The sequence below is a fragment of the Etheostoma spectabile genome, unplaced genomic scaffold (genome assembly GCF_008692095.1).
Source record: "Etheostoma spectabile isolate EspeVRDwgs_2016 unplaced genomic scaffold, UIUC_Espe_1.0 scaffold00569612, whole genome shotgun sequence".
Taxonomy (NCBI): domain Eukaryota; kingdom Metazoa; phylum Chordata; class Actinopteri; order Perciformes; family Percidae; genus Etheostoma; species Etheostoma spectabile.
The window spans coordinates 1-19067 of NW_022605220.1; the positions used below are offsets into that span (position 1 = coordinate 1).

Genomic DNA, 19067 nt, shown 5'->3' on the forward strand with positions numbered 1-19067 from the left:
TTACAGGGATGTTAGTTTCAGAATGAGTTTGGGTCTTTTGCTGGTGCAGTCGGCCTCTGGTTTAACCTCAACACTGAGAGTGGTAACATCAGCAGGAGTTGGGATGTTATAGACAAGAGAAATCTAGATAAGAGGTAAACAAGGAAAGGAAAATAAATATAATTTTTTTAGTCTGTTTTTTGTGTATGAGTTGTTGGCTTTAGTTGGACAACGTATGGGTTGCACTGATGTGTTGTGGTACCTGTGGGTCTGTTTTATTTGTTCTTTGTTTGTGCAAAGTGGAGAATGTTGTGTGTGGACATTGGACAGGGAACTGTGGAAATAATTAATGTTGTGTGGTGTCATGTAATTCTGTGTGGGAGGGCCACTTAGAGGCATTAAAAATGACAATCAATCAATCTGCAATCATGAAAAGTGAAAAAAAATCTCTTTTCCTCGCTCAAAATGGTTCAAATGTACAGTATAAATCATCAGGATTGTTGGTACATCTAACCACTGACCTGTATCGCAGCACATGCCGTCCCCTTCACCTCCAGGCTGTACCTTCCTGTCACGTCCTGCAGATTCTTCTCCTGGTAGAGCAGTTTGTTGTACTGATTCACATCAAACGTCAGCTGGCCACTGGGAGACTGGACCGTCACTGTGCTTGAACCCACTGGACTGAACACCAGAGTGGAGTAGAGAGCCAGAGCCTGAAGAGCCACCACGGTGTCCTACAACACAAACAAAGAAAAATACCTAATACTTGTGCTTACATTTATACAACTGTAAAGGTTCTTTTGTTTACACCTTCAACTTTCATATGTAGGAGTCATAAATGTTGCTGACCTGTGAGTACTATGCATGTCTAAATAATGTGAGTTTCAGTTTTAAAATAATTTGAAAGATAACTCAAGGCTTTAATATTTTTATAAGGGATTGTTTGGTATTTATGGAAGAGACCACTGGAGGAAAATAGGGGAGTGTCATGTCTTTTTATTCTTTGTTGAGGTGAGGGCTACCCAACGTTATTTAGTCTAGGGGGGAGGGTCACAGAACTGTTGTATTCATGAAAACAGAAAACATTTCAAGGTGGCTTGTTTGGTGTTGGTTACTTGGGAAAAGTTCTCTGGTGTTGAGTGATTGGGCAGGCCAGCTGTCAATATGGGTTATTAGCCAGTGTGCTTTGTTAAATGGTCTCATTGTTTTATCGTTTTATTTCATGTGATCACTAGTTTACTAGAGGAGTATCTTAGTATTTGAAGTAATGCAGTAAGTGTGCTATTAGTTCTCATGCTTATTGTGTTTCCACAACAGTGTTGGTGAGTAAATCTACTGAAATGGAACCCTAAACAGTGGAGTGTGATGTGTAAGATGAGAAGGCAGAGGTTAGGTTAAGTTGTGTGTGTTATGGTTGTGAAAAACAATGGCTATCTGTACATCTTTGCCAAGAGCAAACCAGAACAGAAGGCATCAATAAATTGTCGGGGTGGGTCATGCCTTTTTTCCCATCATTTTGGAGGGTCATAAAAAATGTATTTTGGTGAAGGGAGGGTCAGGTCTATTTGGACTAAAGATCCAGATTTATTAAAAAACTAATGGTCCTTAAGTGGAGAAAATGTTCCTACACCTCATAAGCTAAATGTCAACATTTAAAGAAACACTGAAGTGAAGAAGCAGAAAAATGCATTGTCACAAACACAAATATAGGTCTGTTTTTCTTGTTCCACACTATTGTTTTTGGGATAACGGGAAGTCAGACAAATGGGCTTAAGGTCACAGCTAAGCCATACATATTAAATAACTTTGTTGATCTTATTTGTTCCAGAAGAGATTATTGTACATTCAAAGTCCATCTTAACCCTGTTTGGGTTGTACCTGTGTGGAGGAGAATCCTCCGTAATAGTTCTGCTGGCTAGTCAGCCATCTAACGATGCGGCTGGCGTAGCCCAGGTCTTCAGCAGTCGGAGAGGCACTGAGTTTAGCCAGCAGCACATAGGAGCTGATCTCCACAGACAGAGAGGCTGACGTTTCTGTTGCTGTCTGAGACCAGTGGAGGAAACCTCCTAAAAACAGCCATCCACAAAGAGACAAAGAGGCACAGGGTAAGCTTTGTCACAGTAATGAAGCCAGAATGATTTCCTGTAGGAGGATGACTCACCTTCTTGTGATGCAACAGTGTCTAGGTGGTTCAGTAGGTGAGCACGGGTCTCCATGTGTCCTGCCAGGGTGAAGACGTACGCCAGCAGAGCGGTGGTGTAGGTGTTGCTGAGGTCACTGATGGACTCCTTGAGGCAAGACAAGCTAGCATTCACAGGTCCATGAAGCGCAGAATCCTAGAACCGATGAAAAGAACACATTTTGCTGCACTGTTAACAAATTCCTATATACAGAGGGAAACAAACGACTTCAGTAGGGAGACCAGGGACAGTTGTAACAGGGGAGGGTTGTAACACTTTGAATTCCTCCCATCAGAAACAACCTGGAGTGATGACGTTAGTGTCCCTCCATTCTTGCTAAAAACGGAGCCACATTTGAAACTTCCTGACGGCGTCATCTACAAAAGGTTGTTTTTGAGATAAAAAATGTTTTTCTTTCTGATGTACTTTTTTGGATGCTGTTATGAGATCAAATGTCTATGAAGGTTGCTACTGATATTTGCACTAGTCATAATCATCTTATAATCATTATGCACATACTTTATATTGCACATACTTATATTGATACTGTTTCTTTTTTTTACTTGTCTTCTGTTTATTTTCTTTTTCGGAGCCTTGCAACGCAATATCGCTCAACTGTATATTATGAATGAGCAGTTTAATGACAATATAGTCTGTCTAAGTCTAACTAGCAGTCAAGCTAGCTCACATGAGATGAAAATATGGTTACAGGGCGTGACAACTGTCCCAGTATCACCAAAAACTGCGTAGATTTCATTTAATTGTGAAAATTAAATGTGAAATGCTTCAAACTTCCCAGCCCCCCACCCCCTCCCTCTCTGTTGTTGAGAATGTTTAAGTTAAACTTGTTTGTTCTACCCATTGAATCAATTTCTTGTATTATAATTTGACCGCTTCACCTCTTTTTTGTCACTTTGTATGAAGAAACAGGTAATCATTACTTAAAAACATGAAATGAATGGTCACAATAACATGACTAATACATAATATTTTCCATTTTGAGTATATGATTGATTCATTAGATATGTTTTAGACATGTTACAACCTGACGTTTGTTAACCTTCCCTGGTTGTAACAGTGGAGAGACTGAATTACATACACATTTCATAAAACCACCTAAACACATTGTGTCAGTAGTTGACATATTGAAGTTTATAATATACATAATAAGAAATTGGATATTCCAGTGTAAATGGATTTTTGATGTATTGCTTAAAATTGCAAAAAGTGTAACAACTGTCCCTGGTCTCGCCGGAGGCAATCACACATAACAGCAGAAAGTGAGCTTTAGAAAAAAAAACTGAGGGCACAGAGGAAAAAGAAACCGGCCACAAATATTTTACTAAGTATTCACCAGTGCTACTAGTCTGAATGATAAAGGAGGAAACAAAAATCTTATTGCATCGACAGAAATAAACAACTACCCACAAATGTCATTGTCAAATGAGGCATACAATACTAACCACCAAACAGAAATATGTTTAAAAAAGACTAACATTACATTTGAAATTTGAAGTCATCAGATAATAATAAGAGAAAAATAATAGGGTAAGACTAGGCTACGTGGGTTGCATTCAAATTAATTCTAACTATTTAAATGCTCCTTTGCTCAATTTTTTGAAAAAAAAACTAACTTTTTTCCTTCATCACTACAAGCTGATACTGGGGTTTTCTGCCTGTACTCAAAACTAAATGTATTTCTACTATGTTAGTGGCATCAAGCGGTGAACTGAATACGACTCAGTTTACCCCCTTCTGTCCAAGTGGGTAGGAGAACCTAGAGTGGCCTTCACTTCAATGTAAAAGCATGAAAGGCCCTTTCTAAAGCCAGTGTTTGTTTGTTCTGGGCTACTGTAAAAATATGGCTGTGCAACATGGCGGGCTCCGTGAAAGTGGACCTGCTCCTAATGTAGATATGAAGGGCTCATTCTAATCAAACAAAACACCAATTCTGCATCAGGTGATTATACACTAATGAAAACATTTCGCTTATAGACCCCACACACACACACACATCCTACACACTAGTCCTTAACAGTAAAAAGTGTTTTGTTAGTGTTCAGAATCTTTATTGCTATGCCATAAATATTATATTCAAATTAATGCTACAATGCATATTACACACATATATATATATACATATATATATATACATATATATATATACATATATATATATATATAATATATATATACATATATATACATATATATATATATATACATATATACATATATATATACATATATATATACATATACATATACTATATATATATATATATATATATATATATATATATATATATATATATATACAATCATACTACAAATTATCTACTTACATCTCTGGGTGCATTCATCTCCAAGAAGGCAGCAGTGATGTAGGCACTGAGAGTAATTTCATCAGACACACCACCCTGTAAAGAGGAAGCATAAGTAATTAGTGATCTCATCTGACTCAGTGGATAAAGAATGTAGGCCTGCCATTGGCCGCGTATTTCAATCAGTATTCTGCTCCCATTTTGCTATCTCCACCATCAGTTATAGCCAAAGTAAGTCTATTCCCTACAGCCAGAGACATTCTGGGCTTGATAAAAAGGATCTATGGGCCAAGGCCAAGTGCCGTGGGTCGCAGCAACATGTAGTTAGATTTTTCGAGAGGTTCACGTCAGGTTATGGCATGGGGATCAGTATCTCTAAGTAGCTAAGTAGCCCCGGAGAAGATTTATTGCAGAATCATAAATCACGCTTTAGTCCTATTCCCCCCCAGTCTGACGCCCCTGCCTATAGCAGAATGATAAAGGATGCAGCCAGACCTTTCTCCAGCGCCGACACAACACAGTGGAGATCTAATCGTAATCCCCTTCTTGTGACCACAGGCGACATTGAGCTGTTGAATCAAATTACATCCCAGAGCAGCTGGCCCATCCCACTACAACACTCTTCAGCTTTCAGTGGCTTTTAGCTTAGTATTTATATTCCCCGGTTGGTACGATGGAGTCCTAATAGATTTAACTGACCACCTCCACCATAATTTAAACCATAAACTCAGCTCATAACCTCACACAAGACGACTCAATTCAAAGACATGGCACTTTTGGAAGGAAATCCTTTCAATACATAGGAGGCTAAAATTTGGAAGAGTTTACCAGATGTGACACTTTTGGAATCTAAGACACTTGCAAAAATAAACCTTTATTTAATAAAATGAAAGGAGAGATGAATAAATGTATTTAGTATATTTGTAAACATGCACAATTTGTATAATAAAAATAAATTATATATCACATACATATTTGTATATAGGCCTACATTTATACAGATATTGATCACTGTACTGTAAGTGAAACCTGTTGAAATTAAGCTAAGAGGGAATTATCTCATGTTGCTCTTATGTTGCAAATTTCGTGGAGAAGAACCCTGGCTGGCATTTCTTACTACTAAGACATGAATGAAAATCAGCGTATACAAGCTCAAGTAAAGAGGGACTTTAATTACCTTCATTCTGTTGTTGAAGAGCTTTCCTGATTGTTCAAAACAGCCATTTGGTCGTTGTTTACTTTTCAGCCAAGTCACGGACGATTCAATGTTCGCTGGGTCAATGAAGATGAAAGACTGTGCTTTGGTAAACGATCTCAACACAAATGCAGTCAGCCTATGGATATTAAAAACAAAAGACAGAGAAGAAGACAAGAGGAAGCAGATCTATTTAATGGCTTACAATAATAACCTACTCTACATGTATGAACTGTATGTCGTAGTAAATGTTGAACAACATATAAATATATATTAAATTCTTTTTTGTGGGTGTTTGACCAGTAATGGTCTCACCAAGTGTTCCTGGTCCTGCTCCAAATGTGCTGTAAGCACCGTCCTTATCTTGTAGTTCAGCTGTCTCTGGTAGCCTGTATAACAACAGAAACACGCTTATTAGGGCATCTACATATTTGATAGGATTTATGATAAGTTCAAGATTTTGGGTAAATTTGTGATTTGTTGTGGTTACAGACTACATTTGATGCCTTTAGTGGACAGCTGAAAGTAAAAAGACGACAGGAAATTAGGGGAGAGAAAGAAGGAATGACATTCAACAAGGTCTCCCTGATGGCCTAGAAGTTAAGGTGGGGCCCTGTGTCAGCACCATAACCCAAAGGCCAGCAGGGTGTTCCTGATCTGTAGTCTCCAATTGGAATGACGAGCACTGTCAAGCAATTATGCACGCTGCTCATTATATTTTGTGCAACCAGTACCAGAATGTAGCAGGCAGTAGATTTGGCATACGTGATCTTTTCGCTACCAAAGTAAAATGGAGACTCACCACTGGTCAGGAAGTTGGTAGCCTTTTCCTTGATGGCTGGGGTCAGCTGCTGTGTGTTTTTCAGGTACTCGAGGATGTAGATGTTTGGGGCGAGGAGTGCCATGTTCTGCTCACCACATCCATACGGCATCTGCAGCAGCCCATCCAGGTTCTTCAGGGCCGGCCCAGAATGTCACCTGCCCAAAAACACAGAATCACTGAGACTGAACACGCAACTAACCTGACCTTTACTTTCTAAGGGGGCTTGAAAGACAAACTGTATGTTCTTATGTTAAACTACTAATTTTTTCTATTTTTATTGCCACTCTTCATTCTAACCCCAACCGGCCCGTCAGACACCGCCTACCAAGAGCCTGGGTCTGACCGAGGTTTCTGCCTAAAAGGAAGTTTTTCCTCGCCACTGTCGCACTGTTGCTTGCTCTGGAGGAAACTATTAGAACTGTTGGGTCCTTGTAAATTCTGGAGTGTGGTCTATCTGTAAAGTGTCTTGAGATAACTCTTGTTATGAATTGATACTATAAATAAAATTGAATTGAATTATGTTGTCATACCACCTTTTGTTAATCCCGACAGAATCTAATTTAATATGTTGAAGGTATGAATTCAATTTGTATTTTGACTTAACTTTGTTCAATCGTAAGGACTCATTCCCTACCAAAGCACAGCCCTGGCGAAGACCAACCCTCATCTAAAGAGAGTCTGTCTTCCAAAAAACCCGGACACAGCTCTCGCTTTGGTCATACAGCAACTGGATGGCCCTGAGAAGGGACCCCCTCACCCCATACTCTCTTAGCACCTCCCATAGTGTCTACCGGGGGACCCGGTCCTACGCCTTCTCCAGAGCCACAAAACACATGTCGACCAGTTGGGCATATTCCCATACTCCTTCCTCAGTCGGACGGCTTCCCTGACCACCGGTGTCCACCAGGACACCTCTTAGGTTACCGTCCCTTGAGGCACCTAAGACTCTAAGATCACAGCTTTCCACCGCAGCTTTAATAATAGAAACTTTGAACATTGTCCACTCAGGTTCAATGCCCCCAGCCTCCACAGGGTGGCAGGACAAGCTCCGCCGGAGGTGTGAGTTGAAAGTCTGTCAGACAGGGGCCTCCTCCAAACATTCCCAATTTACTTGCAATACCCGTTTGAGCTTACCAGTTCTGTCCAGAGTCTTCTCCCACTCCCTGACCCAACTCACCACCAGATGGTGATCAGTTGACAGCCCAGCTACTCTCTTCACTTGAGTGTCCAAAACATACGGCCTAAGATCAGATTAAATGATTATTAAATCGATCAATGACCTTCGGCCTAGGGAGCTCTGGTACCACGTAAACTTATGAGCATCCCTATGCTTGAACATGGTGTTTGTTATAGACAATCCATGAAACAGAAGTCCAACAACAGACAACCACACTGGTATAGATCAGGGAAGCCGTTCCTCCCGAGGTTCACACCTCTCCATGTAACTCAATCATTGCCCATGTGTGCGTTAAAATCCCCCAGCAGAACTATGGAGTCCCCCACTGGAGGTAAACTCCAACATAGTGGCACTCAGCCGGGAGCTTGTGAGTATTCCCACACCCGCCCGGCGCCACATGCCCTGGGCAACTCCGGAGTAGAAAAGAGTCCAATCCCTATCCAGGAGTATGGTTCCAGAACCAAAACTGTGCGTAGAGCTAAGCCCTACCAGATCTAACTGGTAACGCTCCACCTCTCGCACAAGTTCTAGCTCCTTCCCTCACAGAGAGGTGACATTCCTTGTCCCCAGAGCCAGCCTCTGCCGCCCATGTCTGGTCCGTCAAGGCCCCTGACCTTCACCGCCCCCAGCAGTTCTTCCCACAAGTGGTGGGCCCACGGAATGGAGAGATAGGCGCCACGTAGCTTTTTTTTCGGGTTGTGCCCGGCTGGGCTCTGCAGCAAACCCGGCCAACAGGCGCTCAGTGATCCGGGCCTGACTCCAGACGGGGGCCCCGGGCTTCCTCGGGCAGGTCAATAAATCTCCCTCTGTGATTCATAGGGAGTTTGGAAGCCTGTTCCCGTCCTAGAATTTTCTTGGTAAAGCAATTCTCAAGTAAAATGAATTTTCTATTAATTTACCAAGGACTGAAACTGAAGCACGGGCAGATCCATCAATAATGTCCTCGGGGAGTTGTATGTCCATTTCCTCTGTCAAAGCTTCCCCTGTGAACAGAGGGAGAGAGAAACACTCAGCACTATTACAAAGATGTCTTTTAGATGAAACGGACAGTTAGTGGATCAAGAAAGATAAAATCACAAAGGGGAGGGTTCTTTCACTTATTTAACAGTAAATCAATCTGATGCACCTGCGCTAAGCTTGCCGTAATCACAATGAAGTGTTTTATGCAAGTAGTGAATGTCTCCATTACATTTTTTAACATGCAATCTATTCCACTTCCAGTATTTGTCTTTTCACATGTTTGATGGGCCATGCCTGGTGTGAAGTACAGACCTTTTGGGCAGAGCAGCCAGTTGTAGGTCTTTGTTATCTCAGTTCCCTCAGCCTGAGAGGGGAAGAAATAATGTGAGTTACACAGAGCTTCCATTTGGTTAATGGATAAACATTTTCTTTGTCATCTTGTTTTTAAGGTACCAACCTTTACTATGAGAGGCCGTGTGACCACGTCAATTCGTCCCCTTTCAGGCACGCTCACAACCTCATTGTCACATGAAATTTGGGATGTCACAGCCTCAGCACTCACTGAGACATTTACAACTCCTGAACAGAACAAACAGTGTGAAATTTGATTTGAATTTGATTTGATTTTTTATTACAAAAATGTCAAAACATTTTATCACTAAGGTGGATCTCACTGATTTCCCAGAGATCAAAAAGGGCTCCTCCACCTCAACAGCCTTGTGGATAAAAGCTTGATTCTCACCTAAGGTTGAGGGGGCCATGGTCCAGCTGAGGGTCTTGCGCTCACCGCCGCACAGACAGGATGTGTACTGGTCACCAGAGAGGGGGGTGAGGGTGTAATCTAAGGAGGGGGTTGGAGTCACAGAGACCTGTTCAAGAGAGAGAACAACATTTTTAAAAACTGGAGATTTTTGTCAAATGCAAAAAACTGTTACTACAGAAAAGGGCTGCAGCATTTAACAATTCCCCGGTGCATCAAGTCTTGAGTGAGGTGACAGAACCGGCTAGGGAGGTGGGTAGAGTGAAACAGCAATCACTGACAGGTTTCATCAATGTTTTAAAATGTGCCTTTGATTCTACATTGAAAAGGGAGTAGGAAAAGTCTACTTTAATCTTTTGCAGTTGTCTTTTTAACTCATAACCCAACAAATGATGTTGTAAAAGTATGTATAAAAGTATGTTGTGCATCCAAAAGTTTGGATTCATCAGGGTCACACACACACACACACACACACACACACACACACACACACACTCACACAAACACACCTATATTTACAAATACGTTGCATGTCCTAATAATTATGATCTATTTTTTCTAGATCTAGATAATGAAAATTAGAGATAGTCAGTGTTTCTCTGAGAAGAAACTACTGTAATAGCACAAACAACCAGTATTGATTCATCACAAATGATCGCAGGTATTACATAACCATAAGCTGCTGTCATGAGCTCTCTCTCTGCCTGGTAACACACTGATTGGGGTTTGATGACTTTCACCTGTTTCTGCTCTGCTCTGCCTCACCCTCGTTACCTACCAGCTGCACTGCATTCACCACTCATCATGTCCTGTATATAACGCCTTGTTTTTCAGTCCTCACTTGTCAGATCGTCTGCTACCGGTACCTGTTACCTGCCTGTTTTGGGAAAAGCTTTTTTGACTCTCTACTGGTGATCCCGGATCCGCTCGATTACTTCCGTGTTCTCCTGCTCCGGACTTCTCGGATCATCCAGCTCCTGCTCTCGCTGTTCGGCTACTGGGGATCTACACATGTGCTGATTTTTGGATTTCCCGGTACCTCTGAAACTCCCATACCCTTTACCCTTTAATAAACTATCGAACGTGACGCTTTTGTGGTCCTTGTCTTGTTTGGTGTCTGACAGTACGATCTGACCAAACATGGACCCAGCGCACGGTCATAACAGCATGGAAACCGACGGCTCAGAACCACCCACCGCCATGCAACGCCTGGTAGAGACAGAGAGAGAGGTGGATCGCAACACGGCTGACATTGCCTCTCTACTCCAAGCCGGCTTCCAGCAGCGTCAGCAGTTCCAGCAGCAACAGCAACAGCAACAACAACTTGCAATGATTATCCAACTTCTCACCAACCTTTCTCCTCTGCCTGCTCCCACCGGCCCAGCTCCAGTCAGCCTGCTCACCGGCCCAGCACCCGAGTCTCCTGCCCAGTCCCCTACTGCCGCGGCTGTTGGAGTCCCAGAACCCAGGATCGGCAATCCAGAACGGTTCAGCGGCGACCCAACCCAGGTACGGGCGTTCCTGACGAGCTGCCGTGTCCAGTTCACCCTGCAACCCAGGACTTTTGCCACTGAAGGGGCAAAGGTCGGTTACGTGATTACTCACCTGACGGACCGAGCTCGTCTCTGGGGAACGGCGGAGTTCGAGCGCCAGACCCCAGCATGTATGACCTTCAACCTATTCGCAGAGGAGATGCTCAAGGTATTCGATTTGGAATCCACAACTGCCGAGGCATCTCGGACTCTGATAAGTATTCGCCAAGGTAGAAGGACTGTTGCAGATTACTCCATCGACTTTCGAACTGTGGCAAGTCGGAGCTCCTGGAACATGGAAGCATTGGTGGATGCTTTCCTCCACAGCCTGGCGGACTACGTAAAGGACGAGTTGGTTTCCCATGATCAACCCTCCACTCTCGATGAAGCCATTGCCCTGGCTGTCCGCATCGACCGCAGGATTCAGGCCCGCCGTCGTGAGAGAGGGCGCCAGGGTCCATCTACTAGCACACGGAGGGTCCCAACTGCTCTTCTGTCCTCACCTGCCACACCATCTAGCCAGCTGGACCAGTCTGAACCGATGGAGATCGGCCGCGCCTCCCTAACCCCTGCAGAGCGCCAGCGACGCCTCACCTCCAACTTGTGTCTGTACTGTGGTGGGGATGGTCATCGAGTCGTCACCTGTCCAGTAAAAGCCGGAGCTCACCAGATGTAGGAGGAATCCGGATGAGCTCAATGAACATTCCGCCCTCCATCAGTCGTAAACCCCTCATCCAAGTCTGTCTTCACCTGTCTAATTCTACCCACACTCTGGCAGCTCTGGTGGACTCTGGCGCAGAAGCAAACATTATTGACACGGGACTTGCTCGTCAGCTGGGCTTGGAAAACCATCGCTTGTCCACTCCTGTTCCAGCCCGGGCCCTGGATGGTCACTTACTTGGCACAGTCACCAGCACCACAGCTCCCGTCTCTATGATGGTGTCAGGAAACCATCGTGAGACCATCCGCTTCCATCTGCTCAGCTCTCCAGGCCAACCCCTAATCTTGGGCTACCCTTGGCTCCGTCTCCACAATCCTCACCTTGATTGGGCCTCCGGAACTGTGAAAGAGTGGGGGGTCACCTGCCACCTGACCTGTTTGCGTGCTGCCTCGCTGTTCCCCGGCTCAGTACCCCCCAGCATTGCCCCTGACATCTCTAATGTTCCTGACTGTTACCATGGTCTCCGAGAGGTGTTCAACAAGACCAAAGCCACATCACTGCCCCCACACCGTCCGTACGACTGTGCCATTGATCTTCTCCCTGGTACTGCTCCACCCAAAGGTCACCTCTACTCACTATCCCCTCCTGAAAGAAAAACTATGGAGGAGTACGTCAGGAACTCCCTGGCAGCTGGACTTATCCGCCCGTCTTCCTCTCCTGCTGGTGCCGGGTTCTTCTTTGTGGGAAAGAAAGATGGTTCTCTTCGCCCCTGCATTGATTATCGAGGTCTCAATGATGTCACAGTGAAGAACCGGTACCCTCTGCCTTTACTCACCTCTGCTTTTGAGTTGCTCCAGCCCAGCCAACATTTTTATGCGGGGCCCATGTGGGTAAAAAGTGGGCAGAATCATGGGCCCCATGTGGGATTGTCAGATCATACCCATATGGGATTGTCCGCGGGTTCCATGTTGGCCCCAAGCCAATTGCCCATGTGGGTTTAAGGCAGGATTACACCAGGTTGTAGATGGGCCCCAGCTGGGCTAAACAGACAAGACCCATCTTGGTCCTAGCTTTAAGTCCTATGTGGGGCCTACATGGGGACAGTATGGGCTAAAATGTGGGTTGCAAGTGGGATTGTCCGCAGTTTCCATGTTGGCCCCAAGCCACTTGCCCATGTGGGTCGAAAGCAGGATTACACCAGGTTTTAAACTGGCCCCAGATGGGCGACGCAGACAAGACCCATCTTGGTCCCAGCTTTAAGTCCTATGTGGGGCCTACATGGGGCCAGTATGTGCTGAAATATGGGGGATTGTCCGCAGATTCCATGTTGGCCCCAAGCCAATTGCCCATGTGGGTTTAAGGCAGGATCACACCAGGTTTTAGATGGGCCCCAGCTGGGCAAAACAGACAAGACCCATCTTGGTCCTAGCTTTAAGTCCTATGTGGGGCCTACATGGGGACAGTATGGGCTAAAATGTGGGTTGCAAGTGGGATTGTCCGCAGTTTCCATGTTGGCCCCAAGCCACTTGCCCATGTGGGTCTAAAGCAGGATTGCACCAGGTTTTAAACTGGCCCCAGATGGGCGACACAGACAAGACCCTCTTGGTCCCAGCTTTAAACTTTATGTGGGGCCTACATGGGGAAGTATGAGCTGAAATATGGGTTGCAAGTGGGATTGTCCAAGGGTTCCATGGCCCCGGGCCAATTGCCCATGTGGGTCTAAGGCAGGATTACATCAGGTTTTAGATGGGCCCCAGCTAGGCAAGACATGTTTTTAAAATCCTAATTGAGTACTCAGTACAATTTGATTAAACCATCCTAGAGCTGCAACAATTAATAAAAAAAAATTACCAGTTTGAGTCAGGTTCTTTAAAAATGGCCACATTCTCTGATTTCAACTTTTTATTTAGAAAGTTTTTGTTGATAGACAAAATGATCAACATTCATTAATGAAATAACAGTGTGTCAATATTTTTAACATGTGATAAAAATATTGATGAAAAATTATAAATATTTTAACAGTTTAAATCTACTTTTAGCTGAATACAAATGTTCTGCACTCACATTCCACCACTGCTCAGTTCTGTTTAATTTGGCACTGGCTGTCTAGATAACCTTCGTCCTCCTCTGTCTCTTGCCCCAGTGAACCATTCGACAGTGCCCTCTCTGCCTCCTGCTGGTTCACCTGTGCAGTCAACGAATTCTTCTTAAGAGCCTCTGTAAACAAATTTGGTTGACAGTATGAGTTACATTAAAAAACTCTTTAAACACCATTTAGAATTAGAAAATTGCCAAATTCAGTGCTATATTAGCAAAAGTATGAAGGATATGTTATGTATTTATGAAGTATTTGAACTTAAAACAGTTTCCCTCATAATCTTAATTAATATCTAGGAGCTTTGTTAGGTGTGTACAAATAATTATAAAATGATGCACATTTTGTCACATTAAAATGCCAAAATACATTAAAAGCAATAGCTGATACACTTTAGTTGAGGCTTCAATTGTAAAATGCAGGCTTCAGGTTTGAAATGCCAATATAACCAGCATTATTTGTATAAAAAGATTGCTATTTATATGTTGATTTAAACTTATTTAGTATTAAAAATAATTAGATGAGCAGTTCTCAAAATAGTGCAGTCCAGGATGTTCCTTGCATTTTCATCTTGTGAAAAATGTTTCCTCTAATTTACTTTAATTTGAAAATGCCACCGTGCTCCCTACCTTACTGGTGCGTATTCAAAATAAATGTAAGTCCATACAATGAAATGTGGGCCGCAAACAGATACAGGGATTAAAGCAAGAAAAAATTATTTCACTGAAAAAAAGTAATACCTAAGTACTACACAGATAAGAACATCTGCACCACCACCACCAAAGGGAACAAAAAAATAACTAAATATTTAAATGCACGACACTGTTGTCAAAACCCACACAATCAACATATAGACACACTTACAGACAGCATCTTGGAAGTTTGTGATCAATACTGTATGATGATTTAAAAAAAGTGGTGTCCCATTTCATAGGGGTATGTTTTTCACTCCTAGCCCTTACCACTCGGTGTCAAGGGCCAAGGCTAGTGGTAAGGAGTAAGGGGCAGGGTAAGATGGAGAAATAGGATTCAGCCTTAATCCTTGCAGATGGAATGTTTTTCAACAAATTATTTTCAATAGTTGTAGAACTTCTCTGATTTACTTACCATACAGAACGTTGAAAGACACAAGTCCTTAAACTTCTTTTTCCCGTGACGGCCAAACATGTTGTCCAATGCCAGCTCGTTTGACAGAATGTATTTCATCATTCGTCTCGTTGCGTCATCTACATTTGTGCCCCCTATGTCTGCCACCATGGCAACCTAGGAATGAGAACCAAAAGGAGAAAAAAAGGCTTACAATAACTGCCAAGACCATAAGGAATAAATAAATAAATAAATAAATACCTACAACAGCAGACATTAGACTGCGGTCCCCCAGTAGCTCCTCAAGCGCCTCAACGTCTGCTTGAGTTTGCAGTGGGAAAACCACACCATCAGGAACCTCCATCACTGATGTATCTTGCTTCTTCAGCAAGGCATTTAGCATCTTACCATGAACCTTCTGGGTCTCCTTAATTTCTTCTACAATTGTAAGAAGTTTAGAGAACATGGCTTCACAACTGGGGCTGGCAACTCGCTGGGCAGTGGGCTGGTAATCTGGCTGGTCATTTTATTTGCTGCTGGCCAAAGGTGTTTTTCTGGGGGAGTGGGTGGAAGTTTGTCCTCTGAATCAGAATGCTCACTTGATTCTAGATGCTTGCTCTGACTCTGGAAGAGTTTTGACCTTGCCCTAGAGAGGTTATATGAAGATATTTAAGGTAAACCATACCTACTGATTCTATATTATGGAAATTACTTTTAACCTGTATTCCCCCACAAACACCTACTTTCTCTTTATCAAGCCATCTTCGTGTCTGTCAGGTCGGATGTATACTCGCTTGATGAAGCTTTACCCTGGCCTCCGCATAAGTAGCTGTAAAATACAATGACCACTGTAAAATACAATCACTGCTGTAAATGTGCAAACTCATGGTCAGGATTTACTTGATAGAAGTGTGACGGCTTATAAACTAGTCAGTCTTCCTCTTCTTCTACTGTCACACAGATATGAGCTGCAGAGAGTATCACAGTGCACATCTGTATGTAGCAGTATGAATTGAAAAAAAAACATGCACATACAGTATACATATATGAAGCAGATGTCTAATCTGCAGAGGGATAGTGTGGTTGCAGGTATGCAATCAAGAGCACACCGAGAGCAACTATGACATGTGTGAGGACTGAAATCAATTTAATTGGTTTGGTGTGATCTTGCCTGTTTGTAATGATGATCTAGAAATAGAGCAGTAGTTAATTAGGAAAATTAAAGTTACCTGCATTTCCCATCACACGCATATTACACAGAATCCAGTTTTAAGCTGGTGGTGTGCTCTCTTTCACGGCCTTGGTCACATTGAGCAATGTGGCTGGTGGCCACCAGCCATAATTTTCCGTCGGTGCCCTCGAACCATTCTGATGGATGATGTCCACCTTCTTGCAGCCATCAGGGTCAATTTCATCCACAAACTCCACCACACTGAATGAGGGCATCCTGCAAAGTTCATCATGTTATGTGCTGTGTAGTTGAGGCAACGCCACAAACATTTTTCTGAAGAGGCAATACAGCAGTGGTTTTGTAAAGTCTGTTACTGGAGCACTGGCAAGCTGACCAGACAGTTTGATAGTAAACAAACTCCAGACATGTCGAATCAATGGGGTAGTTGAAAAAACATGCCCCTGTTTCAAAAAGTACACTATATGTTTTTCTGCAGTGGAATGTACAATATCCTCACAACTGCAACTCTGCCTCTCAGTTCAAAACAGTTGGAACCACTGGAGTTTGAGATGATTGTGTCTTTGAGTTTATACATTTTTATATTGAACACCCTGATGCATGGAAAAATCTGCTGGCAGTGGTCCAGATACATGGGCTGTTTCAGTTCAACACCTTCAGGAATGTCTTTTGAAACGTGAGGAAATAATTGCCTTTCATAGACACGGATTTTGCAGCCTTTTTTGAGATTGTTGCAAATGAAAATGGCTGGTGGATTTAAGATTTTTTTTTCCACACTTAATACATGTATTGCATTTGCATTGCATTTATTTGCAGCGTGATTGCATAAGGGTTGGGGAGACACTGTCACTGCAACACACATTATGAAGTACACAAACAAGATTCCAGTAAAAAATGGAGACTTATTGAGTTTACACTGAGAAAGACAGCATTTTCTTAAAAGAATACCCACTCAGGAAAAACAAACTAGATTCCTAGATTCAAACCTAGATTCATACATGCAGCTGAAACGGATATAGCTTAAACAATTACTTTATGTAACACAAGCTTCATCACAGCTTACACAGCTTGTTTTGTACATTACTACAAATGTCTTTTAACTAATTCACACAAAACTAAAAAGAAAAAGCGGCAGAAGCAAAAAAAAAAAGACCGCCCAATGTGGCTGCTGAGCTAATTCAGCTTGCATTTTTGTATTCAAAATGGTTTAGAATACTGCCTCCAAATAGTTTATTCTGCCATTGGTTTCGAGAGGGGCTGTATAAAACCAGTAACGTTTATGTCGACTAACTGGGTTAGGCCTAACACTAACTTAGCTAAAGTTAGCTAGCTAAAACACACAACATTAGCTTAGTCTACAAGCATTTTTGTAAATTCCCCATTGTTTTAACTAGCTCACATTACTTCGATAGATAGTAATGATGTTTAATGCAAGACGTCTACATCATTTACATAACAGAGAGACAGGTATGCTACTCACCAGTGTTGAGAGCGAGCTGCTGCTGCGCGTCTGCTCTGCTACTGCTGCTGCTGTCGGCGCTGATCCGTTAAAATTCAAATAAAAGCGCGCAGTGTGACCGTTATAGTATGTTGCAATACGCGCGTTTAAACTGAACTCTTATTTTTAAAAACCTGGCCAGCATATATATATATATATATATAAATAAAACAAAATAAAAAATAATAATTGATACTATACGTACATATACTTACGTAATACGTATCAATTATTCTTTTTTTTTTCTTTTGTTTTATTCTTGTCTATACAATTATTACTGTGAAATCTATAGGCTATCCAGTGGCTTAACACTGAACAGCCATGACGGTCATTTTGACTGCTTTTAAATTTATATATGAAATAACTTTGCTGGATGAAAAATACAATCCTGCCGTATCTGACTTTTCACAGAAAGTCTATATTTTCATTTAAAACAGTTTGTTTATACATTAGCCTTCACACAAGGCAAAAAATAAATAAATAAATATAAATATAAATAAAATCACTTCACCTATTTCTGCCATACACTGTCATATTTTGCTTGGTAACTATAGCGTCTCTATCAGAGAAACGCAGCGGTGTAGAGCACAAGTGTGAGCATCAGCGATAGACCGAAGGCAAGCCAGAGTCGGCAAAGCAGGATACCACAATAAATACGGTGTAAATGGACTCTGTTCTGAATCAGAAGGCAGCGCCGGGCGCTCTCTGTGGAAGGAGCGGTAGGCTCCATGTAGCTAGGTGGCCGGTGGCTGCCTACGTGTTTATATAACTTCACACATCTTCAAACTGGCTGGATTCACTGCACACATCCGCTCCAATGAGTGCACCAACAGTAAATTTATTCAGAGAAATTTCATGAAGCTGAGAGCCGAGTTTATAGAAGGGAAAAGGGCACTGGGCCACGGTCCGAGCAGCGCTGCCACCACAGCAGACGCCAACATAGGCAGTGCCAGGCTAGGTTAGTTATAAATGTTCAAATAAGATACTTTTATTGCCTGTTATGAGTTATGTTGAATGATTTCGATACCATCTTTTTTCAGATATGAAAATAATTACATTTACTAGGCCATGATATGAATTATTGACACCTGGGCTACTCAGTGCATAATGGAACTCGATAAATTGTACATTTTGGTGTTATTTCATTTTTCTAAAAGATATTTATCTTGAGAGATTATAGAGTTTGGAATCTGGCGGTCAAAATGCATTGGCCTACAGAATCCCGGCCCTTCTATATGTTGAGGAATTGCTGTTGTAGACAATTGTCAGCTTCAACCTGCCTGGCCATTCCATTCCGCTTCAGCCCCATAGAACTGCAGCTGCTTACTTGTGTTGTGTTTTCCCCCCTGTGATGTGTCAGAGGTAAGAGAGCACTAAAATCCTAGTAAAAGAGTTTAATCAAGTCTGGCCAACCACAGAACCAGCTCTCCTTACAAGCCTGTCCAACCACACGCTAGGCCTACCTGCCAACATGCCACAGCAGACATGCTGATGACAATGCTGTCACGTTGTTTTGCAAGTTTGACTGTAATATTGACTGTATGAATACAGAGCAATCCAGTCTAACACCAACGGCAGTCCACCTTGTTACAGCACTCCTGAATTTTG

At 42.6% G+C, this 19067-nt stretch overlaps 1 protein-coding gene across 1 annotated transcript in view; it reads right to left on the reverse strand.

Annotated features, from left to right (window-relative positions):
• Positions 1-92: 92 nt before the first annotated feature.
• LOC116685181 (alpha-2-macroglobulin-like) overlaps positions 93-19067 on the reverse strand; it is a gene marked incomplete at its 3' end in the record, with an annotated part of 32655 nt that continues 13680 nt past the window's right edge. The window contains 15 exon segments of the mRNA XM_032510364.1: positions 93-123; positions 501-713; positions 1858-2045; positions 2141-2315; positions 4505-4579; positions 5661-5817; positions 5994-6006; positions 6009-6041; positions 6044-6067; positions 6481-6639; positions 6642-6656; positions 8578-8661; positions 8951-9002; positions 9096-9217; positions 9381-9507. Of these exon segments, the coding sequence (XP_032366255.1) occupies positions 93-123; positions 501-713; positions 1858-2045; positions 2141-2315; positions 4505-4579; positions 5661-5817; positions 5994-6006; positions 6009-6041; positions 6044-6067; positions 6481-6639; positions 6642-6656; positions 8578-8661; positions 8951-9002; positions 9096-9217; positions 9381-9507 (1468 nt within the window).